Here is a 26699-nt window from a genome sequence, read left to right on the forward strand (position 1 = left end):
CGATGGGAACTGGTTTGTGTTCTGCTGATTTTCTCCCTCCTGAAATCCGCAGTCGGCTCAGAAGAAGATTGATGGTAATTACGAAACTGTCATTGGAAAGCAACGGAATGCAATTAAACCCAGATCCCACACTGTTGATAGTGAGGAATGTTTCTTTCCTAGGAGTATTCCTTGGGCAGGGTCTGTGTCGATCCATGCATCATTTACAAATGGCCCTGCAGTATACACTTTTGTCATTTGACAAGCATTAAACATCTTGACAGTTGAGGTAACATTTTCCCTGAATGAATGAGTTTGTTGATATAGATCAACATTGTACATGTAATGGAAGTCTCCAGTGTGCATGCACAAGAATTTGTCCAATTAACACAAAAATTCCATGAAAAGTAAATAAGATAACGAATATGAAAAGAGGTCGGCTACCAGTGCAAAACAAAAGTCAGGAATGCTGGTCGTTCAGGGGTGTTAGGGTTTGAGAGCCAGACGGATGTTGGAAAAGAGCCGGGAGGTGGCCAACTTTAGGCTTCCATCCCTTCTGCCTGAAAGGCAGCAGTGAGCAGAGGGCAGTGTCCAGGATGGTGGTGATCCTGCTGCTTTGAGCCGGCACCTCGAAGGAGATGCCTTCTTTTGCGGATGGCGCCGCCGTCATGGGCTGTATAATTGGAGGAAAGAGGCGACTGCAAACTTGGCTGAATGGAGCACCAACAACAACCTCACCCTCAACAACACCAAGACCAAGGAACTGATTGCAGACATTAGGAAAGGAAAGCCAGAGATGTGTGAGCACTGGGGGATCAGAGGTGGAGAGGGTGAACAAATTTAAATTCCCTGGGAGGTCATTATCTCGAAGGACCTATTCTGCACCGAATACTCTAATGGCATCGTGACGAAACCACATCAATGTCTTGACTTCCTCAGAGTTTGAAGAGGTTCAGTATGTTACTGGAAGCTTTGGAAAACTTCTGTGTGTGGTGACTGGCCAGGTACGGGGGACACCGATACCCATGAGCGGAAAGTCCTGCAAAAGGTAGAGGGCGACAACCCAGCACTTAACAGGCAAAACCCTTCCCCACCGTCGGAGGGCAGCAGCGATCATTGAGGATCTGCACCACCCAGCACATGCTCTGTTCTCGCTGCTGCCATCAAGAAAGAGGTCTAGGGGCCACAAGACTCACACCCACTAGGTTCAGGAACAGCTGCTCTCTCTCCACTATCAGACTCTTCAACGTCACACTCAATCAGGGACTGTTTAAGGACTCTGACTTCGCACATTTTTTATTACTGAATTATTACTTTTTATTACTGTTCTGAATTTTCACCAACTTTCTTCTTGAGTAGAGTTTAAGTAATTAGAAATTCTGCCTGGCCCGCAGGAAAAAAGAATCTCAGGGTTGTGTCAAGTCAAATTTATTGTCATCTGATTGTACGTGGGCATCCCAACGAAACAGGGTTCTCCGGTCTTTGGTGCAAAACACACAGACACACAACCAGACATAACCCACATATGGACATACAATACACATGCAGGATAAGATTTCATATGATAAATTTCAAAAAATGGTTTCACGAATATGAGAGTCTTGGAGGGTGAGTGTAAGTGGTTCCTTTGGTCGTTCAGCGTTCTCATTCCTGAGGGAAGAAGCTGTTCCTCAGCCTGGTGGTGCTGACTCTGATCCTCCTGGATCTCTTTCCTGATAGGAGCAGCTGAAAGATGTGTGGAAGGGGTCGTCAGTGATTTTGCGCGGTCTCTTCAGAGAACAATCCTGGGAGATGCTGGTTGTTCCTCTCGTACCACGTGACAAGATTTTTCACTTATTCCCTAGTGCGACTCATCGTTGTTACTGACGAGGCCGACTACTGTTGTGTCATCCGCCAACGGCGATACTGTTGGAGCTGGACCTGCTGATGTAGTGGTGGGTCAGTAATGGGCTGAGCACACAGCCTTGGAAGTGTCCAATGCTTGGCAGGTGCTCGACGTTCTGCTACCGACCTGGACAGACTGTGGTCTTTCCATTAGGAAGTCCAGAATCCATTTACAGAGGGGGGAGGGGGTGTCGAGTCCCGGCGAGGACGGCTTCTCCACCGGCCTCTGAGGAATGATCGAATTAAACGCCAAGCTGGTCAACGAACAGCAGCCTGGCGTATGAGGCGTCGTTCTCCAGGTGGGAAGGGACAAGGAACGGTCTCTTGAAATGGGTCCCTCTGTCTCCACCCCCTTGTTGGGTTCCATCACTGAACCCTCAAAGCATTTCATAATGGTGGAGGTCAGCACCACAGGGCAGAACTCATTGAGGCCTGTGTATGAACCCTTGATAATAATTTTGAACTTTGAGCGGAGTGGAGGTGAGTGCCTGCCTTCGCTCTGTGACCTTGCCTGTTGGAGTTGGACTGTACAACTTGGACCTGGATGTTAGGGCCACGGATCAGTCGGGGAGTTTGAGAAGCTGTAGTATGGGGTGAATGGAGAGCAGTTGATTGAACAGACAGACACAAAGGAAAACCAAAAGGAGGTAGGAACAGGGAAGGGGAGTGGGTCCCTGTGACAGGATCTGAATTAGAATGGTCCTGATTACTCAAGACATGTCCAGTTCCCCATTGAAAGTTCAAGTTGAATGAACTTCCTCAGGCCCGTTCGAGCTTGCTACAAAGTTCCTCTCCTCCTCCTCCTTGGTACAGAATCCAGGCCAAAAATGCTGCACTGCAGGATAGTTTCTCCCCTTCATCCCAGCAGAACAGCCCCAGCCCCTTGTGCTGGGGCCTATCGTGCCGAACCTCTGCTCCCACTCCTGGCGTATGTGTGTACACAGGCCCGATCTGAACCTAATCAGTGATTTACAAAGTTCACTGCTCCTCTGTGCACGGTGGGGGTTGGAGAATAGTGTTTGGTTTTGGTAGAATACACTGGACAACAGATTTTGCTCAAACACTTTTGGATGTATTTTAATGATTTTTAGGAAGCTGATCAAGAAAATCACTTAAAAATTTTCATATCATGTACTGTTTTTGAGATATAACCTATTTTTGTTATATCCTGTCATTGTTAACATGCTTCATGCAGACAAAACCACAAAGTGCAACCTGTCATTGAAAATTCATTTTCTGCATTCACATTTGGACGTCTTCCCTGCTGATCTGGGGGTGGTCAGTGACAAACACGGACGGTGAAAGGTTTCATCAGGACATTGCGACCGTATCAGGGCAACTGGAATCCATCGATGCTGGCCGAGTATCGTTGGACACCGACATTGGAGGTATCAGATGCCGAGTACAAATGAAAATCAGTGGCAAAACATCACGATGCGATTAAACACGCTAAATTTAATAAAAGTTCGTTTCACGTTTCTCCAACTTCCTACGTGATGCAGCAAATATGAAATCGTCTTTGCGTTCAGCTTGAAGTTGCCTATCATAATCCCCAATTTTTTTGGATCAGGAATTTTGAAAAAAATTTGTTGTCCAGACTTACAGCTTCTCAGTAAGGTTACGAGGGGCTTCAATAGGGTGGACAACCAGCACATTTTCTCTGGGACGACAATAGCATACATAACAGAGGACATCTGGACGAGGTGTGGGGAGGAAAGTCTAGGGGTGAGGTCAGAGGTAAGGTTTTTTTAAAACACAGAAAGCGGTGGGTGCCTGGAATGCATTGCCAGAGGTGGCGGTGGAGGCTGGTTCAATAGAGACATTCAAACGATTCTCAGACAGGAAAAAGAATAGACGGTTATGGGTGTGAGGGAGGGCAAAATTAGATTGTTGTGGAGCAGGTTTACATAGGTCGGCACCACATCTTGGGCTGAATGGCCTGCACTGTGCTGGAATCCTCAAGATGATCAATCTGAGTGTTTGGTGAATTTTTTATTGGAAGAAGGGGTTGCTGGACACCTCATCACTGTGTGGAGTCTGTTGCGAAGCAGCTTTGGTCTTGAGCATTTGGTTGAGAGTTCAGCCTCATTAACCCTTCGAACTCCATGTCCCAGTTTTCCAGGACTGGTTTTAATACCCAACCACCAGTCGATTCGTACTGGTGGTCGTACCGTAATTAACTCACGGACCCAGTCCAGAGATTTAACCTTATGAAAAGTTAAAAAGGCCGGAGTCCAAAGGGTTAAACCCATTTGCAGCCGGGGTTAAACTGAGCCAAATGCCAAAAGCAGCTGTTTCTTCCTGCACTTGTGTGATTTGGGAGAAACCTCTCGGAGATCAGACCAGGAAACCTGTGCCCCGCCAGAGTGACTCTACAAGGAATAAGCTGAGAGCCGTTCGTCTGCGCCCCTTTGGGGCATAGCTTCTAGGAGCGGCCGGGCCTTTGGCAGTGAATTGACCTTGTGGATTCGACATGAACAGTTAGTGTCGGACAATCATCCGTTCTCCACAAACCCAAAAAGGCTCTAAATGCTGGGATTGAGGTCTGATGTTGACCTGTTTCAATGATGTCCACTCTTGTGGGCCTTTTTTTAAAAAAAAATCAGATGCTGCACCCCTTTTTCATCCCCCGTCCAAGAGAGAACGGCCAGGGTCTTGGTTTGACAAGAAACTCGGCATCTGTTGAAGTTTAAAGGCAGTCGGCATCTCGGGCCAGAGCCCAGGATCGGCATATGGTCTGAGGGACACTTCTTCCACCCACCCGCATGCTGAATCCCCTTGTGTGAAGCTCGCCCAGTTATCTCCCCGGGCCAAGCTGGTGTCCTCAGGTGAGCTCGGAGCAATAACCGCATGGTGTGCAGGACTGGCCCACTAGAACTGGGGCATTGCAGTGATCTGAAGCAGAGGTCTAACCCAAGACTGCTGCATAACTCCATTGTTTCCTGGAATTGTACACATTGCTCAACTATTTACAAGAAGCTCTGGCACACAGTTCTCAAAATTTACTGCATCAACTCTCAGCAGTGTAATCCCATCCCCAATTCCAGAAGTATATGACTTCCAGATTAGAGTATCACTTCCAGTTCTCTTTCTCTCACTGTTTGTCTCTCTCTCTATTCTCTATTCTGTCTCACTCCCTCTCTCTCTGTGACTCTAGTACGTACACACAGACACACACACAGACACAGACACAAGCACAGACACACACGCGTGCACATACACACATAGACACACGCCCACACAGACATACATACACACACACAGATACAGACATACACGCACAGACACACTCGCAGACACAGACACACACACTCAGGCACAGACATACACTCAGACATACACATACACGGTAATGCCCCACCCACCACTCTGTTACTCTGGACCATTAGATGTTACTCCCAGCACTTAATGTCCAAACACTTTTTGGGTCTTATTTCCCAAGAGCGTCAGAGGCAAAGGGGTGACATTTATAAGAGATTTATAAAATGCAGGAGGAGCACAGTCTGTCTTTTTCCCACTGCAGACAATTCTAGAATGAGAGGACAAAGGTGAGAGGGGAGGGGCCAATTAGGCAACCTTTTCGCTGAGAAGGGTGTTCCGTAACTGGGACAGGGTGCCAGAACATCTCCTCCACAACCTCCATCAGTTCCGGAGCACCACAGGTCTATTTGTAATACACCTCTGACTGTGTGGCTCAATGTGACAACACCATGATATACAAATTCACAGATGACACCATGGTACTGGAAGGAAGGGGATGAGTCGGCAGACAGGAGGGAGATTGCAAACTTGGCAGACAGTGCACCAACAACAACCTCGCACTCCAATGTCACCAAAACCAAGGAGCTGATTGTTGACTTCACGAAAGGAAAACCAGGTGTACAATTCAGCAATCACTGGGGGAATCAGAGAGGTGGAGAGGGTGAGCAAATTTAAGTTCTTGGGAGTCACTGTCTCGGAGGATCTTTCCTGGACCCGACAGACCAGTGGCTTCGTGAAGAAAGCCCGTCAATGCCTTGACTTCCTCAGGAGTTTGCAGAGGTTTGGTACGGGGGACACCAATACCCCTGAGTGGAGGGCAAAACCCTCCCCACATCAAGATCATCTATGGGGAACGCTGCCATCGGAGAGCAGCATCAATCATCGAGAATCCACACCACCCAGATCCCGCTCTGTTCTCGCTGCTGCCTTCAGGAAAGAGGTGTTGGGGCCACAAGACTCACCCCACCAGGTTCAGGAACAGCTGCTACCCCTCCACCATCAAACTCTACAACGACAAACTCCATTAAGGATTCTTTCTTTCGCACTTCATTGATTCTCTCTCTCTCTCTCTCTCTCTCTCTCTCTACTACACAGTCAGTTTTGTTTACGTTTCTTTGTTTACATGTGTACATTGAGTACAGTTTGTCTTTGCACTACCACTTGCAGGAAAAGGAATCTCAGAGTTGTATGTGATGTTGTGTATATACTCTGACAATAAATCTGATATCTGACGATGCTGTAGAACTGGACACAATTCCATTGTTCAATGAACTTTGCCACGGATCTATGGACAAGGAAGGGTTTTGAAGGGAATGCCTCAAATGGGGCCAGCCCTTCAGCCCAACATATTCATACCGACCAAGTTGTCCAACCAAGCCAGGCATTTGGCCCGTGTTTCCCCCAAGCCTCTCCCCTCCTCCAAGGACCTGCCTTCCAAACATCACTCTATTTACATGAACCCGTTGGGTTGTGGATAGCCAGAGGGACATTGATAGAATGCAGAGCTGGGCTGAGAAGTGGCAGGTGGAGTTTTAACCTCGAAAAGTGGTTCATTTTTGGCCAGTCAAGTTTTAAGGCAGCATTAATGGAAGGACTCTGAGCAGTGTGGACGAGCTGGGAGATCTTGGGGTCCGTGTCCACAGGATACTTGCTGCATTACGTACAGGTGCTGGAGAAACTCAGCAGGTCACCCAGCATATATAGGCAGTAAAAGGTAACCAACGTTTCAAGATCCAATTTATGGCCGTGTAATAGATTACACGAATCTGCTTTTACCTGCCACAAGGCAGACAGATTCACCATCAGCGGGCCTTGCCTGAAGCACCTCCTACAGTTAGGGAGAGGGAAGCAAGAGAGAGTCTCCACAGAGCTGCTAAGCATCCGTAGACTCGCTTCCAGCATTCCTGCCAGTCCAGTCCAAACCAGGGCGGCACGGTTGGCATAACCTTTACTGCGCCAGTGATTGGGACAGGACCAGGGTTCAACTCCCATGCTTGCGTGTAAGGAGTTTGTACATTCTCCTCGTTTCTGTGTGGGTTTTCCCCAGGGGCTCCAGTTGTTCAAAAACGTGCCGGGGTGGGATGTAAATTGGGCGGCACGGCCTCGTGCTGCATGTCTAAATTTAAATTTATAACCTTTTAAAAAAAATTAAAATCTGCAACCCCAGATCCAAGCCTCCAATACGATTAGGAACCTTTCAGCGCCCTCGGCATCCTCTCGCATCCTGGTTCCAATACCTGGTACCCCCTTCAGCCAGTCTCCAGCAACCCACAGCCTCTGTGGGTCCCTCGTCTCCTTCAGCCGCAGAACCCCCTCGCTGGTCCTCTGCTGTGGTCACCATCTCCTCTGCTTCTCCTCCCCAAACAGTGGGGGGGGGGAGTTGGCCTCCCTGCTCCCTGGTGCCCTGCGCCAGCCCTCCGCCTCCCTGAAGTCTGCCACCCCTCGCGGCTGCTGCTGGTCATAGGCGCCGCCACCTTGGACATGGGCCCCCCGCCAACGTGGGAAGGCCTCAGCCCTTGGTGTCGTTAAGAAGGCATACGTTGGCCTTCTTTAACGATGAGACTGAGTTTGAGAGCCATGAGGTGATGTTACAGCTATACAAGGCCTCAGTTAGGCCCCACTTGGAATATTGCATAAATTCTGGTCACCTCACTACTGGATTGGAGAGTATGCGTTTCGACAGTAGTTCTCAACACTCACCTACCACCTTTAATAATCTTTACTAGCCATTGTGGTTAGTAAGGGATTACTTAAGGTGATAAGTGAGTGGGGAAAAAAGATTGTGAGCCACTGCCTTATGAGGGATGGGTTGAGTGAACTTGGTCTTTTCTCTTTGGAGCAACAGGGAGGGTGGGGGGGGTGACATGATAGACGTATCAAGGTGATAAGAGGATTAGTCTCCCCCTTCCCTCAAAATCAATGTGATCCATCAGGATTGTTGTCTAAAGAGGGTCCTTCTACCTCGCTCCCAGCATCTTCCAGCTCCTCCTGCTGGGATGAGGTGCCGGAGTATCAGGTCCAGCAGCACCACAAGTGGAGGATCAGCTTCTTCCCACCGGGCACTTAGACTGTCAAACGACTTGTGCAAACCCTCCTTGACTCAACTGTGCACTGAACAAATAATATTTATTTTAATGTCTGTATGCAAGTACGTATCGATTGCGTGTGTGTTGCACCGAGGACCGGAGAAGCTGTTTTGTCGGGTTGCGCTGGTACAATTGGGAAGGCCACCTGAGAGGCATTGAATTGACCGTGTGGACGTCCAGAGGATTTCCTCCCTCCCCCCCCCCCCCGGCTTGAAAAGGCTAATACGGAGTGGTATCGTTTTAAGGTGCTCAGTAGTACGTACAGGGTGTACATGAGAGGGGTGAAACACAAAAGTCTGCAGGCGCTGTGATTACAGTGAAGGCAGAAATGCTGGAGGAACTCGGCAGGCCACATTGCATCCATAGGAGGTAAAGTGGTGGGTGTGGGGACCACCTAGAGAGGTTCTTCGCACAGAGAGCAGTGAGTGCACGGCAACAGTGGGGGAGGCAGCAACGATAGGATCCTTTAAGAGTCTTAGATAGGCCAGCTGGAATGGAGAAAATGGAGGGTTATATGCAGTGTGGAAATTCTAGGCAGTTGTTAAGAGTGGGGGGAAAAGGGCCTGGACTGTGCTCTGGATCGGCCATTCTCAATGGGGGGGGGGGCTACAACCCCTCACAGCACATTGAAGTTAAAGCCTCATGTAGCACCAGTATTTTTAGAAACACGATGCTGGAGGAACTTAGCACGACAGACATGTCTGTCACATCATGGGTCTCCTACCAGCCAATTCACGCCCCACTCCCGTGCTGATATGTCCGTCTGTGGCCCTCATGCACTGCCAAGCCAAGGCTCCCCTTCCCCCCCCCCCACCGTAAATTGGAGGAGCAACCCCCAATATTCCATCTCTCCAACCACGTGGCATTAACATTCACGTCTCCCGTTTCTGCTGCCTCTCTTCCCCACCCCCGTCTCCTTCCCTCCAGCTCTCCACCCCCTTCCCTCTCCATTCACACAGTTCGCTACTGTGCCCTTCCTCCCTTATCCACCTATTATCTCCTGCGTTTGGGACTATGCCCCTCCCCCCACCACCATTTTGTTCAGGCGCCTGCCGATCTTAATGAAGGACTCTAGCCCAAAATGTTGGTTATGTACCTTTGCTATATAAAGGACGGTGTTTGACCTGCTGAGTTTCTCCAGCGTTGTTTTTTAACTTCTTTAGTATTTTGTCACATAGATATATTTTTTTGTGCAGTCAGAAGGAGAGAAGTATAGAAGGAACCAAAACCTGACTGCTTCACAGGGAAGGGGGCCCATAAACTTCGAGCAGTATCCTGGGATGGGGGTGGTGGGGGGGTTAGAGCCAAAAAAAAGGTTGAGAATGGATGCTTTAGATTTCTATGTAACTCATAATATAATTTTTCAGCGGATTGGGTGAGTTTGACCCTTTGGACTCCGATTACTTTTAACCTTCCACAATATATATACTCCAGACTGGGTCCACGGGTAAACTACAGTATGAATCAGCTGGTGGTTGGCTTTAAAACCAGTCCTGGAAAATGGGGACACGGACTATATGGGCTTGTCCTGGAAAGGGTTGGTGTAGCGCAACACCGTTACAGCGCCAACGATCAGGAGCAGGGTTCAAATCCCGCGCTGTCTGCAAGGAGTTTGTACGCTCTTATTGTGTCTGTGTTGGTTTTCTCCGGGGGCTCTGGTTTCCTCCCACCATTTGAAACATACAGGGGGGGGTGTAGGTCAATGGGGTGTTAACTGGGTGGCCTGCACTCATGGGCCGAAATGGCCTGTTACCGCGCTGTAGATCTGAAAAAAAACCTGGACAAGGAGTCCAAAGGTTTAAAGGGAGTGGGAAGCGTACAAGTGAGTTGGCTAAGTCTCCCCCAGCTGCCATCCCCTTAATCAGTTGGAGGCCATCACCAGCAGCACCCAAGGGTGACCCGTGCGCGTTCTCCTCTCCATTTCAGGCTACGACTTTGCGGCGGTCCTGGAGTGGTTTGCGGAACGGGTCGACCGCATCATCCTGCTCTTCGACGCCCACAAGCTGGACATCTCGGACGAGTTCTCGGAGGTGATCAAGGCCATGAAGAACCACGAGGATAAGATCCGGGTGGTGCTCAACAAGGCTGATCAGATCCACACGCAGCAGCTGATGAGGGTGTACGGGGCCCTCATGTGGTCCTTGGGCAAGATCATCAACACGCCTGAGGTGATCCGGGTCTACATTGGCTCCTTCTGGTCCCAGCCACTCCTCATCGCCGAGAACAGAAAACTCTTTGAGGCGGAGGAGCAGGACCTGTTCAAGGACATTCAGAGCTTGCCAAGGAACGCAGCCCTGAGGAAGCTGAACGACCTGATCAAGAGGGCACGGCTGGCTAAGGTAAGGTGTAACCTGAATTGGGTCCTCCTTTCTGTGTCTCCCTGCACACTCTGTGATTCCCACCGTTCTGGGAGCCAAACAGATCGGCAACGCCTTTCCTGCACAACAAGGACTCTGTGATTCAATGTTCTTGCCCACCTCAGGAAGATCAGAAGTGTGTCTTCTGGATTAGAGATCAATCGCTCCCTCTCCCACTTTCACTTTCACTCTCAGCTCTCTCTCTCTCTCTCTCTCTCTCTCTCTCAGCTCTCTGCTTTCAGCTCACTCTCTCTGTGATTTCCCTCTCTCTCTCTCTCACCGCTATCCTTCTCTCCCAGGGCTCTTCCCCTCCCCCCCCACCCTCTCAGCGCTCATCCTTTTGCGGCTCTCTCACAGCGCCCACCTTTTTGTGTGTCTCTCTCTCTCCCTCTTGCTAAGAGCAGCACAGGATGTATAGCCTAGTTGTGGGGGGAGATGTGATGGACCAAAACCTGCCCTGCTCTCCATTACAGGACCTCCAAAAAGCCAACACCCTGGGACGAGCCGGTCTCCCCTACCCCTACCCTGTTACTCTTACTAATATCTGAACACTTTGCTCTTCAAGATTGTTTCAAGTAGGTTTTACTATTCCAGCCACATTCAAAGAAGTAGGAAATGTAGCAAATTCTCTTCTCCTGGGATTCCAGGACCCTTGTGTTCTGGATTGACCAATGGGTCAGGTGCTGGGCCATCCGGATTTCTGAAGGTTAGGTTATCCCGGTTTTAGTATTCGTGGCCTTCCCTCTACCACCTTCAACTGGGCCCTCACTCCATTACCCACACATTTGCCCTGGCCCCCTCAGGCCACAAGGGCAGGATTCCCCTTGACCTCACTCACCACCCTCCGGGTCCAACGCAATTTGCACCATCTACAGCGTGATCCCACCACCAGACGCATATTTCCTTCTTCTCCCCTCACCCCCCTTCCACAGGGACCACTCCCCTTCTCAACATCTTCCTTCCCCACCAGCTGCCCCCTGGGCACCCACCCCTGTGAACACAGGAGATGCTCCACTTGTGCCCACCCCTCCTCCCTCAACCACCATTTGGAGCCCCAAACTGTCCTCCTAAGTGAAGCAATACTTGTGAATCTGCAGGGGGGCCCATCTACTACATCTGGTGCTCCCACTGTGGTCTCCTCTACATTAGAGAGACTGGGATATCGCTTTGTTGAGCGCCTCGGCTCTGTCCGCTGCAATAGCGTGGATCTCCCAGTAGTCATGCATTTCATTTCCCCGTCCCATTCTCTTGCTGACATGTCTGTCCATGGTCTCATGCACTGCCAGACTGAGACCACCTGCATATTGGAGGAACGACACCTCATCTTCCATCTGGGCTCCCTCCAATCAGATGGCATTAACATCGACCTCTCTGGTTTCCGTTAAAACCTCTCCACCCCCCCCCACCTTCTTCCCCCCGTTGCCTTTCCCCCAGCTCTTCCCTTTTCCCCTTTGTCTTCTTTCTCAGAGACAAAATCAATTCTCACATCTCCTCTTATCATGTCCAATCAATATCTTTTGGCTGTTGGTCTGGACCCCTCCCCCCTCCCATTCTTCGCCCCCCCCCCCCCCCCCCCCACCAAGCCTTTAATTCAGATACCTGCCTGCTTTTTGCTTGTACCTCGACCCAGGGCTCAGGCCTGAAACATCAGTAATATATCTTTAACCTCCAGTGGATGCTGCAGGACCGGCTGAGTTCTTCCAGCGTTTCTGTGTGATTTGACTACCATCACAGCGTCAGCAGACTTTGATTTTTCTCTCCTCACCGTGCTCCTTGTGCCAGGCACAGACGTGGTGGAGAAACTCGGCATGTCACGCAGTGGCCACAGGAAGGGAAACCAAGATTTTGGGCTTGGACTCATCGTCAAGGTACAAGCAACAAGCAGGCAAGCATCTGAGTAACAAGGTGGGGGGGAGGAGGAAGGGTCAGAGAGAGGAGTACAGGTTAACAGGCGAGAGGTAAGGAGAAGAATGCTGAAGGGACAAGGAGGGGAAGGTATCTCTGAATGGAGAGGGAAGTAGCTGGGGGAAAGAGAGAGAGCCTGGGTGGAGGGCTTTAACAGAAACTGGAGAAGACTAACTTCATTCTGGGTGGTTAGAGAATGTCCAGATCAGAATCAAGATGAACAATTCATGAAATTCTATGTTTTATGGCAGCATCACAGGGCAAACATACATATTATAACCATCTTACGACATTATATATAAAAAAAAACAGTGCACGAAATGTGCGGGAGTGGTCTTTGGTTCATTGATCATTCAGGAATCTGATGGTGGAGGGGAAGAACCTGTCCTTGTGCTCGTCTTCAGGCTCCTGTACCTTTTCCACCCGAGGGTAACAGAGTGAAGAGGGCATGGCCAGGGTGGTAGTGGGTCTTTGAGGACAGAGGCTGCTTTTTTTAGACACCGCCTCATATCAATGTCCTCAATGATTGAAGCCTGGTGCCCGTGATGCCGCAGGCCGAGTTAACAACCTTCTGTAGTTTTTTCTTGTCCTGCATGCCTCCATACCAGGCAGTGATGCATCCACCCAGAATGTTCCCCATGGCACCATCTGTAGAAGTTTTCGAGAGTCTTTGGTGACATCCTGAATCTCGTCAGACACCTCACAAAGTGTAGTCGCTGGCGAGCCTTCTTCGCAACTGCATCTATGTGGAGCCTTCAGGACAAATCCTCAGAGATGTTGACCCCAAGGAATTTGAAGTTCTTGACCCTCTCCACTGCAGGCCCCTCGATTATTAACATTTCAGGCCTGGGCACTTCGTATGGACAAGGTGCTCAGGCCCGAAACGTTTACTTCCTCTGGATGCAGTGCGACCCGCTGAGTTCTCCACTTGACCCCAGTATCCGCAGAGTTTCTGGTTTGAACCGAGCTGTTGTACCCCTGGCCCTGCCCGCTTGTAGAACTTCCAGCAACAACATGACCTTGAAACGTTACCTGCCACAAATCAGTCTCCTTAATGGTTGGTTAATGGATAAGTACAAGATCACAAGGTACCAGAGCAGAAGTCAGCCCATCGAGTCTGTCCCGCCATTCTAATCACGAGCTGATCGATCCACCCACTCAGCCCCACTCCCCATAACCCTTGATGCCCTGACTAATCAAATACCTGTCAATACATCAATGACCTCACTTCCTCAGCCGCCTGTGGCAACACGTTCCACAGACTTATGACCCCCTGACTAAAGGAGTGTTACTCTAATCTCCATTTTAAATTGACACCCTTTTATTCTTAAGTTGTGCCCTCTAGTCCGAGCCTTCCCATCCGTGGGAAACATCCTTGGCCATGTCTACTCTGTCCAAGTCTTTCAGCATTTGAAATGCCTCTATGAAGTCCCCCATCATCCTTCCCAATGAGTACAATCCAAAAGCTGACAATCGTTCCTCAAATGCTAACCCTTTCATTCCAATAAATTTCTGAACCCTCTCCCAATGCCAGCACGTCTTTTCTCAAATAAGGCGCCCAGTCCTTTACACCGTACGCCAAGTGCTTTATAGAGTCTCAACATCACGTCCTTGTTCTTGCTTGCTATCTCCCTAGAAATGAACGCCAACATTGCATTTGCCTTCTTTACCACTGTCTCAACCTGGAGGTCAACCACAAGGACTCCCCAGTCCCTTTGCACCCTGGAATTTTGAATTTTCTCCAGGGAGGACTCTTGGTTGCCTTAAAAGCCTTGCCAGAGAGCAAACTGGGGGGAATAGTTGGGGGGGGGGGGGGAAGAGGGGGTGTCTCTGTTCACTACAGAGAAGATGACGGTTCTCCCTCAGTATGACTCGACGGATCATCAGCTCGATGCACGGCGACTTTAACCTAAGCCTTGCCAACTGAGGCGAGCAAATCCAAAGCCAGCCCACTCTGATTTAACACGCAGCTTCTTTAAAATTTGCCAGAAAATTGTAATACCTTTAAAAAGAGTAAAATCAAAAGCGCCCGGATAAGAGTAAAGTCCAATAATCCTGGGGAGAAAGCAGCGACCAGGACTGGTTTCATTGTCACACACATAAGCGCAAAATCGTTGGGGACCCCCCCCACCACCCCACACACAGCATCTTCCAGCTGCTCCTGTCAGGAGGATCAGAGCCAGCACCAACAGGCCGAGGATCAGCTTCTGCCCTGCGGGCGGCGAGAACTCTAAACGACTCACACTCACCCTCCGAGACTCATGTTTACGAAACGATATTTATTCGTATGTATGAATACTTGCCCTGCATGTGTATCGTTTGTCTGTATGTGTGTTATGTCTGGTTGTGTGTCTGCACTGAGGACCGGAGAACGGTATAGGTGCAAGGTGCAGATGCACTGAAATGTGCAAGAAACACATTTAACTGAAATTCTTGTTGCAGTCCAACAGGCATTTCAAAACCTACACTAGCACGTATTTAATTGTCACATAAAAATGGAATACATATTTCAGGGCGTCAAGGGTTCCAGGGATTGGGGCTGAATGGGAGGATAGATCAGCTCATGATTAGAATGGTGGAGCGGACATGATGGGCCGACTTCTGCTCCGATATCTTGCGATTTTTGACTGCCGTAAGGCAAACAAAGAGTCGATGTGAGCATTGCCCTGGCGCCCCTAACAATAGAAGCAAGTCACTGAATGTTTGTGGATTTGCCTTCTGTTCAAACCATTGGCCGCCCAATCTCCAGATCGGAACCTCCAACGCGATCGGGAAGCCCTCAGTGCCCAAGGCCCTTCAGCGGCTTTTGTTGCCCTCAGCACCCTCCCTCAGACCTTAGTGGTCACTGTCTCAGGCTGCTGCTTATTAATGGTGGGGGCGGGGTATTCCCCCCCCCCTCCGTTTCTGCTGCTCTACACCAGTCCACTGCCTAACGTAACCAGACAGTAGGGCCCTGCGGAGCACTGCTGTGTCTCCGCTCCTCGCTCTCCTGGGTCTGCACCAGCACCAGCAGCAGCAGCGCTGCCAATTCTTTTGCATGGAAAGAGATAATTTAAATAATATTCAAAGTTAATGCAAGAAAAGTTCAGTAAATAGTGCAGACAGGTCTTTTTGTGGGTCCTGGAATGCTTCAGGATTATAGGGGTAAGGGGGGGTTCAAGAGCCTGGTGGAAATGTGCGATTCAGAGGGGCCGTCACAGTGGGAGTTCCCTCCAAACACAGAGTCAACGTTTGTGGTTCTATGGGTCTCAGAGCCATATCCTTCTGCATCGGCTGTTCAGAACCCACAAGCGGAATACCCTGCCTTTGCGTACCCTGGGTTTCCTTGGTGGAGGCTGTCAGGGTCCCTCCACCCTCACGTTCCCACCAGGGCAAAGCACAACTCTTCCACCCAGACCAAGGTCTGTTCTAATCCCACCCTCCTGCATTTGGCCCTCTCAACCCTCCCGACTCTTACACCTGTCTGTCTCCGCCTCTACCACTTCCTCCGGCAGCTCGTTCCACACACACACCACCCTCAATGGGGGAAGTGGGGGGGGAGGTGAGAGAAAAAACCCACCCATTAGGTCCCCTTTAAATCTACCCCTCTTGCCTTAAACCTTCCGTGAGTCGAACCCCTGAGCAGCACCTTTAGGCGCAAGAACAGTTTCTTTCCGAGCCCTTCAACCTCCGGGGGGAGTCACATGATGGTGTAGTGGCCGGTAGGGGAACTCCAGCCCTCTCCAGAAAAGTTAAAAAAAGATAGAGAAAAAAAAGGCACAAACTTAAAAACCAAAACAAAGTGAAAGTAAAAGTGTGAAGAAAATGGCAGTGAAGAAAGAAAAACCAAAAACAACGGGAAGAAAAGAAGAAGGAAAGACGTCGGAAGAAGAAGGTGAAGGCCTTACCTGTCCGAAGAGGCCCGTCGCGGAGAGAGAAGCCCGCTCCCACAGGTCAGTGGAAGTCCCGGGCTCGGGACTACAAAAATGGCTCGCAGAGCCGAGTAAAAGTGCGCAACCGCGCATGAAAAAAACACACTGACGGGAGGGGGGAACAGCTGCGGAGTCGATCTCCACAGCTGAGAGAGACACCTGCAGCACAGCAGCAGGTGCAGAACACAGACAATAACGACAACAAGAAAGAAGAGGGTAAAAAGAAAACAAGGAAACAACAGATGGTCAATCCAGAGGAAGAAGAAGAAGAACAGAAAGAAGTGGAAGAAGAAGAGAAAAGCAAGACAATGGATGTAGCTTTTTTTAAAGAATATATGGAATCAGTGAAAGAATGGCAATTACAAGAATTTGATGAGATAAAAAGAATTAAGAATGCAGAAGAAAAAATGAATAAAATGGAAGTGGCCATATCAGAATTGGCAAAAAGAATGGAAAATATGGAAAAACGAGAAACATTTGTAGATATGGAAGTAAAAGAATTAAAAAAGAAATTAGAAGAATCTAATAAAAAAGCTAAAGAAGCACAGGAGCTGTTAGCTCAGAAGATAGATATGATAGAAAACTATAATAGAAGAAATAATATAAAGATAGTGGGCCTTAAGGAAGATGAAAAAGGCAAGAATATGAGAGAATTTATAAAAGATTGGATCCCCAGGGTCCTGGGAAGACCAGAATTACAGGAAGAAATGGAAATAGAGAGGGCACATAGAACATTAGCCCCGAAACCACAACCGCAGCAAAAACCAAGATCCATTTTAGTAAAATTCTTAAGATATACAACAAGAGAAAATATATTGGAGAAAGCAATGAAGAAAGTAAGAGAGGACAAAAAGCCACTGGAATATAAAGGCCAAAAAAATTTTTTCTATCCAGACATAAGTTTTGAACTCCTGAAGAAGAGGAAAGAGTTCAATACAGCAAAAACGATCTTATGGAAAAAAGGATATAAATTTATGTTAAGGTACCCAGCGGTACTTAAAATAATTATTCCAGGGCAACAAAACAGACTATTCTCGGATCCAGAGGAAGCAAGGAAATTTGCAGAACAACTACAAAACAAGCAGAGAGATGAAGACATGTAATAAGAGTAAAAATGACCACGAACTATATGTATGTGTGTAAAGGGGTATATGTGTGTGTGTATATATATATATACGCAGAACAGCGGCTTGTCATTACAAACACCCTTTTTCAGCAGAGGGACAGCCTTAAGACCACCTGGATGCATCCCTCATCCAAACACTGGCACCTCCTGGACTACATCCTGGTGCGAGAAAGTGACAAACAAGATGTGCTCCACACCAGGGTCATGCCTAGCGCGGAATGCCACACTGACCACCGGCTGGTTCGCTGCAAGCTCAACCTTCACTTCAAGCCAAAGCCCAGGAACAATAAAGCCCCCAGAAAGAGGTTCAATGTTGGAAAACTGCAGTCAGACGAAGCGAGAGGAAACTTCCAGGCAAACCTCAAAGCAAAGCTCGACGTTGCAACCCGCCTCACGGACCCGTCCCCTGAAACCCTCTGGGATCAGTTGAAGACTACCATACTGCAATCCACTGAAGAGGTACTGGGCTTCTCCTCCAGGAAAAACGAGGACTGGTTTGACGAAAACAGCCAGGAAATCCAGGAGCTGCTGGCAAAGAAGCGAGCTGCCCACCAGGCTCACCTTACAAAGCCGTCCTGTCCAGAGAAAAAACAAGCCTTCCGTCGCGCATGCAGCCATCTTCAGCGCAAACTCCGGGAGATCCAAAATGAGTGGTGGACTAGCCTCGCCAAACGAACACAGCTCAGCGCGGACATTGGCGACTTCAGGGGTTTCTACGAGGCTCTAAAGGCTGTGTACGGCCCCTCACCCCAAGTCCAAAGCCCGCTGCGCAGCTCAGACGGCAAAGTCCTCCTCAGCGACAAGATCTCCATCCTCAACCGATGGTCAGAACACTTCCAATCTCTTTTCAGTACCAACCGCTCAGTCCAAGATTCCGCCCTGCTCCAGCTCCCTCAACAGCCCCTAAGGCTAGAGCTGGATGAGGTTCCCACCCTGGATGAGACATATAAGGCAATCGAACAACTGAAAAATGGCAAAGCAGCAGGTATGGATGGAATACCCCCAGAAGTCTGGAAGGCTGGCGGCAAAACTCTGCATGCCAAACTGCATGAGTTTTTCAAGCTTTGTTGGGACCAAGGTAAACTGCCTCAGGATCTTCGTGATGCCACCATCATCACCCTGTACAAAAACAAAGGCGAGAAATCAGACTGCTCAAACTACAGGGGAATCACGTTGCTCTCCAATGCAGGCAAAATCTTCGCTAGGATTCTACTAAATAGAATAATACCTAGTGTCGCCGAGAATATTCTCCCAGAATCACAGTGCGGCTTTCGCGCAAACAGAGGAACCACTGACATGGTCTTTGCCCTCAGACAGCTCCAAGAAAAGTGCAGAGAACAAAACAAAGGACTCTACATCACCTTTGTTGACCTCACCAAAGCCTTCGACACCGTGAGCAGGAAAGGGCTTTGGCAAATACTAGAGCGCATCGGATGTCCCCCAAAGTTCCTCAACATGATTATCCAACTGCACGAAAACCAACAAGGTCGGGTCAGATACAGCAATGAGCTCTCTGAACCCTTCTCCGTTAACAATGGCGTGAAGCAAGGCTGTGTTCTCGCACCAACCCTCTTTTCAATCTTCTTCAGCATGATGCTGAACCAAGCCATGAAAGACCCCAACAATGAAGACGCTGTTTACATCCGGTACTGCACGGATGGCAGTCTCTTCAATCTGAGGCGCCTGCAAGCTCACACCAAGACACAAGAGAAACTTGTCCGTGAACTACTCTTTGCAGATGATGCCGCTTTAGTTGCCCATTCAGAGCCAGCTCTTCAGCGCTTGACGTCCTGCTTTGCGGAAACTGCCAAAATGTTTGGCCTGGAAGTCAGCCTGAAGAAAACTGAGGTCCTCCATCAGCCAGCTCCCCACCATGACTACCAGCCCCCCCACATCTCCATCGGGCACACAAAACTCAAAACGGTCAACCAGTTTACCTATCTCGGCTGCACCATTTCATCAGATGCAAGGATCGACAATGAGATAGACAACAGACTCGCCAAGGCAAATAGCGCCTTTGGAAGACTACACAAAAGAGTCTGGAAAAACAACCAACTGAAAAACCTCACAAAGATAAGCGTATACAGAGCCGTTGTCATACCCACACTCCTGTTCGGCTCCGAATCATGGGTCCTCTACCGGCACCACCTACGGCTCCTAGAACGCTTCCACCAGCGTTGTCTCCGCTCCATCCTCAACATCCATTGGAGCGCTCACACCCCTAACGTCGAGGTACTCGAGATGGCAGAGGTCGACAGCATCAAGTCCACGCTGCTGAAGATCCAGCTGCGCTGGATGGGTCACGTCTCCAGAATGGAGGACCATCGCCTTCCCAAGATCGTATTATATGGCGAGCTCTCCACTGGCCACCGTGACAGAGGTGCACCAAAGAAAAGGTACAAGGACTGCCTAAAGAAATCTCTTGGTGCCTGCCACATTGACCACCGCCAGTGGGCTGATAACGCCTCAAACCGTGCATCTTGGCGCCTCACAGTTTGGCGGGCAGCAGCCTCCTTTGAAGAAGACCGCAGAGCCCACCTCACTGACAAAAGGCAAAGGAGGAAAAACCCAACACCCAACCCCAACCAACCAATTTTCCCTTGCAACCGCTGCAATCGTGTCTGCCTGTCCCGCATCGGACTGGTCAGCCACAAACGAGCCTGCAGCTGACGTGGACTTTTTACCCCCTCCATAAATCTTCGTCCGCAAAGCCAAGCCAAAGAAAGAAAAGATATATATATATATATATATATATATATATAGTGTGCATACATGAATGTATCCGTATTTAGAGGAAAATATATAGAGTATAGACAAGAATTAATAAGGGAAGGAAATGGAATAGAGGGAATAAGGAGGGAATTAAAAGAGTGACCCTTGTTACATATGAAAATTGAAATCTTTTCTGGGGGGGCTGGGTGGGGAGGAGTTACAGTCACTGCAAAATCAGCTGACGTTTGCGAGTGAATTCGCAAATCCAAATGGAGAGGGGAGATGTGGTTGTCCGACAAGGGATAAAGGACAACTCAGGAGGGGGAGGGGAGATTGGGGTTAAAGAAGTTTTAAATAGGAGAATAGGGAAAATGTTTGATGTTTTAGAAATGTTGTCTTATAAAGTGTTCAAAACAAAAAAGCAGAAATGGATAAGAAGGAAAGGTAATGATGGAGAAACGGAAAGGGAAGACAAACAAAGTATAAAATGGCTACGCTGAACTATATGACTTTAAATATTAACGGAATACATAACCAAATTAAAAGGAAGAAACTGCTAAATTTACTGAAAAAAGAAAAAAATTGATATAGCATTTCTGCAAGAAACACATTTAACTGAATTGGAGCACAAGAAATTAAAGAGAGATTGGGTAGGACACGTAACAGCAGCGTCGTATAATTCAAAAGCAAGAGGAGTAGCTATATTAATTAGTAAAAATGTGCCAATTAAAATAGAAGAGGAAATAATAGATCCAGCAGGGAGATATGTAATGATAAAATGTCAGATATATTCGGAGTTTTGGAATCTACTCAATGTATATTCACCTAACGAAGAAGATCAAAAGTTTATGCAAGATATTTTTTTGAAGATAGCAGATACGCAAGGGAACATATTAATAGGAGGGGATTTCAACCTGAATTTGGATTCAAATATGGACAAAACTGGGGAAAAAATTAACAGCCCTTCAACCTCCGCTTGTTGTACTGATCACGGACTGTTCCAACGCCATGGTTAGATTGTCTGCTGTATTGAAAAAGGTCCAGGAGCCTAGAGACAAGCACTCAGCAGAACAAGGACAGCTTCTTCCCTGCTACCATTGGATTCCTGAATGATCAATGAACCACAGACACTGCCGCACTTGGACTTTTTGTGCACGATTTTATTTATTGTTGGAAAATGAATGTTTGCAAAATGACGAATTTTGTGATTTGTTCATGACAATAAATTCAGATTCAGATATTGCAAAATTACTTTGCACTGGACAGAATATGGACAGAGTAGACAGGTTGTTTCCCACGGGGGGAGATCCAGGACAAGAGGACACAATTTCAGGTTTGAAGGCCGTCACTCAGAACAGAGATGTGGAGGGATTTCTTCAGCCCGAGGGTGGTCAATCTGTGGAATTTGTGGACACAGGCTGTTGTGGTCATTGGGTGTATTTAAGACAGAGATGATTGAGTTCTTTGATTAGCCAGGATAATTCTAATATTTCATTTTTAATGTAGACATACAGCACGGTAACAGGCCATTTTGGCCCATGGGTCTGTGCTGCCAAATTAACCTACCCTTCCCACCCTGGTACGGACTCGTGGGCCAAAATGGCCTGTCACTGTGCTGTATGTCTACATTAAAATTCTAATCTAAATTGGTCACCCCTAAGCCAGGGCATCGAAGGTTATGGGGAGAAGGGTGGGCAGTGGGGCGGAGTGGGGAAATGGATCAGCTCATGACTAAATGGCAGGGCAGGCTTGATGGGCTGAACGGCCTATTTCTCTGGAGCTGGGAGGCAGCAACATTTGGAGATGGAATTTTCAATCATCTCTTTTTAATTCAAACTGCTCTATGATTGCAGTTGTATTTATTTACGAAGTACCGGCAGCAAGTAATTTCAGTGCATTGTAATGTTAAGCTCGTGTCATGTAATAGTATGGAACACATACTATTACACAAAATAGCCTTCAGTTTCCGAAGGGCAGACAAAGAGTTGCCATTAGTATTGCCTTGTGCCCCCTTACAGTGTGAGAGAAAGAGAAGCAAAACAGGGTCCCTTAAGCGCTGTCAAACTGTAGCACCTGAGTAGGCCTCCTCCTGGGACCCCAGTGAGATGACTGGGTCGTGTGTGCCTCCCGCACCTTTCAAATAGCAGTTAAATTGCCAACCACGGTTACAGACAGTCCCACAGGGAATCCCTGCAGTTTAATGTTCTCCTAAACACCCCCGTCACCGGTCCCCCGCTCCTGGGAGTAATTTGCACCCCAACGATGTGCCTCTGCCGTGAACAGGGGCTGGGGGTTGTGGTTGCTGCTGCGGCATGCTGTTACCGGTTCACAGCAGAGGCTCAATGCAGTCCTAATGGCTAGCAACAGAGCGGTCCCAGTGGCGTGGGAGGATTATGGATAAGGAAGACGGCCATTGCTCCCGCATTGGAGCAGGGCGTCGCAGCAGCGCACCACCCCAGCCCATTCGCGGCACATCGAGGCAGCACCATGACAGCCAGGGGTTTTGCTGTGACCCACGCACACGAGCGCTGACGTCACCAGAGTGACCGGGTCGGCTAGTTCCCTTTCAAGCCACCAGAGGAGGCTGCCTGGGTACGTTTTACTGGGCTCCCTGACCACCTCTGAGGTAGGTCTGGGACCCAGTTGGACCCTTTCAAATAGTCACGAACCTGGGTTGTCAACCGAATAAATTGCCTGGTTGACACTGCAATTCGAAAGGGTCTACTGAGTGTCCGTGGATTCGTCTCCAGCGCTCCCACAGCCTCTGCAGCTGCACAGGCTCCTGTTTGATCCGTCGGACACCCAAGCTCCATATCCGAGCCTCCGACACAAATAGGAACCCGATACCGGGTTCCCATGAACCAGATTCCAGCAGTCCCTGTGGGTCCCTCCAAGTGCAGGTCACCGGCAGCCTGTGCAGGTTCCTCAGCCGCCGAAACCCTCGCTGGCCCATCATCGCGGTCACTGTCCCTGCAGGGTTCTTCAACTGCCGAAACCCTCGCTGGTCCGTCGCCGGAGTCACCGTCCCTAAAGTGTCCTTCAGCTGCCGAAACCCTCGCTGGTCTTTCACTGCGGTCTCATTTGAACTCCTGGGGAAAAGACTCAATGTTGCTTTTGGTTGTATAAATCTCTTTCGGGCCACCCCTCATTGTCCTTGGTCAATCCCTTGGGGTTGCGAGAATCTCCCATGCTATGGGCCAAAGGTGCCTGTGCATTGCTCTCTCTGAAGCAAGGTGCTCTGCTCTGGGCACAGGTGGTGGGGGGTGATGGAATGGGACCTCCATTCAGTAGTGATGGAATCTAAGATTGCAGGGGATCTGTAAAGAGTGGAGCACTAGCCTGCCAGTGGCCTGCAGTGGGCTCGGTTCCAGTTAGAACTACAGAGCAACACAACACTGAAACATAGACTGTGCCAAACTATTATTCTGCCCAGTCCCAAAGACCTGCACCCACCCCACACCCCTCCTGTCTGTTTCCAGTCCCACAGACCTGTACCCATCCCACATCCCTCCTGTCTGTTCCCAGTCCCACAGACCTTCACCCAAACCACACCCCTCCTGTCTGTTTCCAGTCCCACAGACCTGTACCCATCCCACATCCCTCCACACCCCTCCTGTCTGTTTCCAGTCCCACAGACCTGTACCCATCCCACATCCCTCCACACCCCTCCTGTCTGTTTCCAGTCCCACGGACCTGTACCCATACCACATCCCTCCTGTCTGTCCCCGGTCCCAAAGACCTGCACCCACCCCACACCCCTCCTGTCTGTTTCCAGTCCCACAGACCTGGACCCAAACCACACCCCTCCTGTTTGTTTCCAGTCCCACAGACCTGTACCCATCCCACATCCCTCCACACCCCTCCTGTCTGTTTCCAGTCCCACAGACCTGGACCCAAACCACACCCCTCCTGTTTGTTTCCAGTCCCACAGACCTGTACCCATCCCACATCCCTCCACACTCCTCCTGTCTGTTTCCAGTCCCACGGACCTGCACCCACCCCACACCCCTCCTGTCTGTTCCCAGTCCCAAACCTGCACTCGCCCCACATCCCTCCACACCCCTCCTGTCTGTTTCCAGTCCCACGGACCTGCACCCACCCCACACCCCTCCTGTCTGTTCCCAGTCCCAAACCTGCACTCGCCCCACATCCCTCCACACCCCTCCTGTCTGTGCCAAGTCTCACAGACCTGCACCCACTCCACACCCCTCCCGTCCATGTACTTGTCCAAATTTTTCTTCAACGTCAAAATCGACAAAATCGAGCCCGCATTCACCACTTCAGCTAGCAGCTCGTTCCACTGTCCCACCACTCTCTGCTTGAAGAAGATCCCCCTTAACCCATGTCCACTAGTTATCTCTCCAAATCTTAGGCCAAAGAGCCTAGTTGCATTTACTCTAGCTACGCCATCATCATTTGTTGTTCATTATATTCATTAATGATCTAGATGATGGGGTGGTGAATTGGATTAGTAAATATGCAGACGATACTAAGATAGGTGGAATAGTGGATAATGAAGAAAGTTTTCAAGGATTGCAGAGGGATTTGGGCTGCTTAGAAAAGTGGGCTGAAAAATGGCAGATGGAATTTAATGCTGATAAGTGTGAGGTGCTTCATTTTGGTAAGAAGAATCAGAATAGGACATACGTGGTAAATGGGAGAGCATTGATGAATACAGAAGAGCAGAAAGATTTAGGAGTAACGGTACATCGTTCCCTGAAGGTAGAAACTCATGTGAATAGGGTGGTGAAGAAGGCTTTTAGTATGCTGGCCTTTATCAATCATTGCATGGAATATAGGAGTTGGGAGGTGATGTTGAGATTGTATAAGACGTTGGTGCGGCCTAATTTGGAGTTCTGTGTGCAATTCTGGTCGCCTAATTATAGGAAGGATGTAAACAGAGTGGAGAGAGTCCAGAGAAGGTTTACCAGAATGTTACCTGGGTTTAAGCATCTAGAGTATAGGGAGAGATTGGACAGATTAGGTCTTTATTCTTTGGAGCGTAGAAGGTTGCGAGGGGATTTGATAGAAGTATTTAAGATTATGAAAGGGATAGACAGAGTGGATGTGGATAGACTATTTCTGTTAAGAGGAGGAAAGATTAAAACAAGAGGACATGAGTTAAGAATTAAGGGGCAGAGGTTTAGAGGTAACATGAGGGGGAACTTCTTTACTCAGAGAGTGGTAGCCGTGTGAAATGAGCTTCCAGGAGAAATAGTGGCGGCGGAGTCAATTGTATTATTTAAGAAAAGGTTGGACAGGTATGTGGAGGGTTATGGGCATTGTGCAGGGAGGTGGGACTAGAAAGGGGTGTTTGGTTCGGTGTGGACTAGAAGGGCCTAATGGCCTGTTTCTGTGCTGAAATTGTTATGTTATATGTTATGTTATTTTGTACATGGGTACTCCTTGATAGACATCCGTTCTGGATGACTAGTCGTATCCTGGAATGGACCTATGTCGCAATTGCATACTTACCTTGTTAATCGGTGTCCCGGGGTCCATAGGCTAGGCATGGCCATCGCTAGAGTTAAGCACCCTAACGATACTGAATTCACGCCCTTAACTCTTGCGCGTGTGCCAACTGAACTCTCAACGCATGAACCCACCAACCAAAGACTCATACATTAACACAGGAATCACAATGGCGGCACCCAGCCTATGGGCCCCGGGATGCTAACTTGCAAGGTAAGTACACACATTTGGCTCTAACATGCCCTGTATCCCTGTTATAGTTTGTCAAATACAACATAATCCGTGTAACGTTTAGATTTTTTATTTATATATATTTTCATTTTCAGTCGTGTGTAAGTCGCATAGGCCACAAGTCCTGTACCTCTATCAAATCTCTCATTCTTCTGCACTCCAGGGAATATAGTTATAGCTTGTTGAACCTTTCCCCGTAACTCAGTTCCTCACCCTTAAGCCTGTATCCTTCAGGTTTTATCTCACCAAACCTCAGTGGAAAAGGCTCCCTTCTTAGGATGCTCCAACGGAAAGCTGGAGTCTTTTCCCGTCCCCCTCCTACTGCGGTCCTGCACTTGTTCAGCGGTTGACCGAACCAACCCGTTACGCCCAAAAGCCCAGTGCAATGTGTGTGGAGCAGCACGTGGGCACGATGGGCAGCTAATCCTGTCCGTGGCCTTTTGTGCTCGTTCACAGCGGAGAGATCAACTGATAATTAATTTCAGAATAACAGAAGTGGAATTGGAACATTGGATTGGCAGTCTTTCCTTTCCCACAGCACGCCTGAGGACTGCGACAGGGTGGGTGGGGGGGGGGGGGTGGTTCTGCTGCTCCGTTCTGAGTGCATGCCGTCGGATGTGAAGCAGGGTTCAGGTCTGCCTCACTGCACACTGCCAGGCACCCACGCTCTGAAGCTTTGCGTCACACCTGCTGCACCTCCTGCAGTGTGACGAATGAGGAGTGCAGTGGGCTAGGCAGCATGCAACAAAGTGGAGCAGGAATGCCCCTGGGAATC

At 49.0% G+C, this 26699-nt stretch overlaps 1 protein-coding gene across 1 annotated transcript in view; it reads left to right on the forward strand.

Annotated features, from left to right (window-relative positions):
* The window catches only part of LOC138742041 (EH domain-containing protein 1-like), a 73355-nt gene that overhangs the window by 41667 nt on the left and 4989 nt on the right, over positions 1-26699 (forward strand). Inside the window, exon 3 of the mRNA XM_069896233.1 lies at positions 10137-10549. Within this exon, the coding sequence (XP_069752334.1) occupies positions 10137-10549 (413 nt within the window). The remainder of the gene's footprint in view (positions 1-10136; positions 10550-26699) is intronic.

Source organism: Narcine bancroftii, chromosome 8, assembly GCF_036971445.1.
Source record: "Narcine bancroftii isolate sNarBan1 chromosome 8, sNarBan1.hap1, whole genome shotgun sequence".
NCBI classification, from domain to species: domain Eukaryota; kingdom Metazoa; phylum Chordata; class Chondrichthyes; order Torpediniformes; family Narcinidae; genus Narcine; species Narcine bancroftii.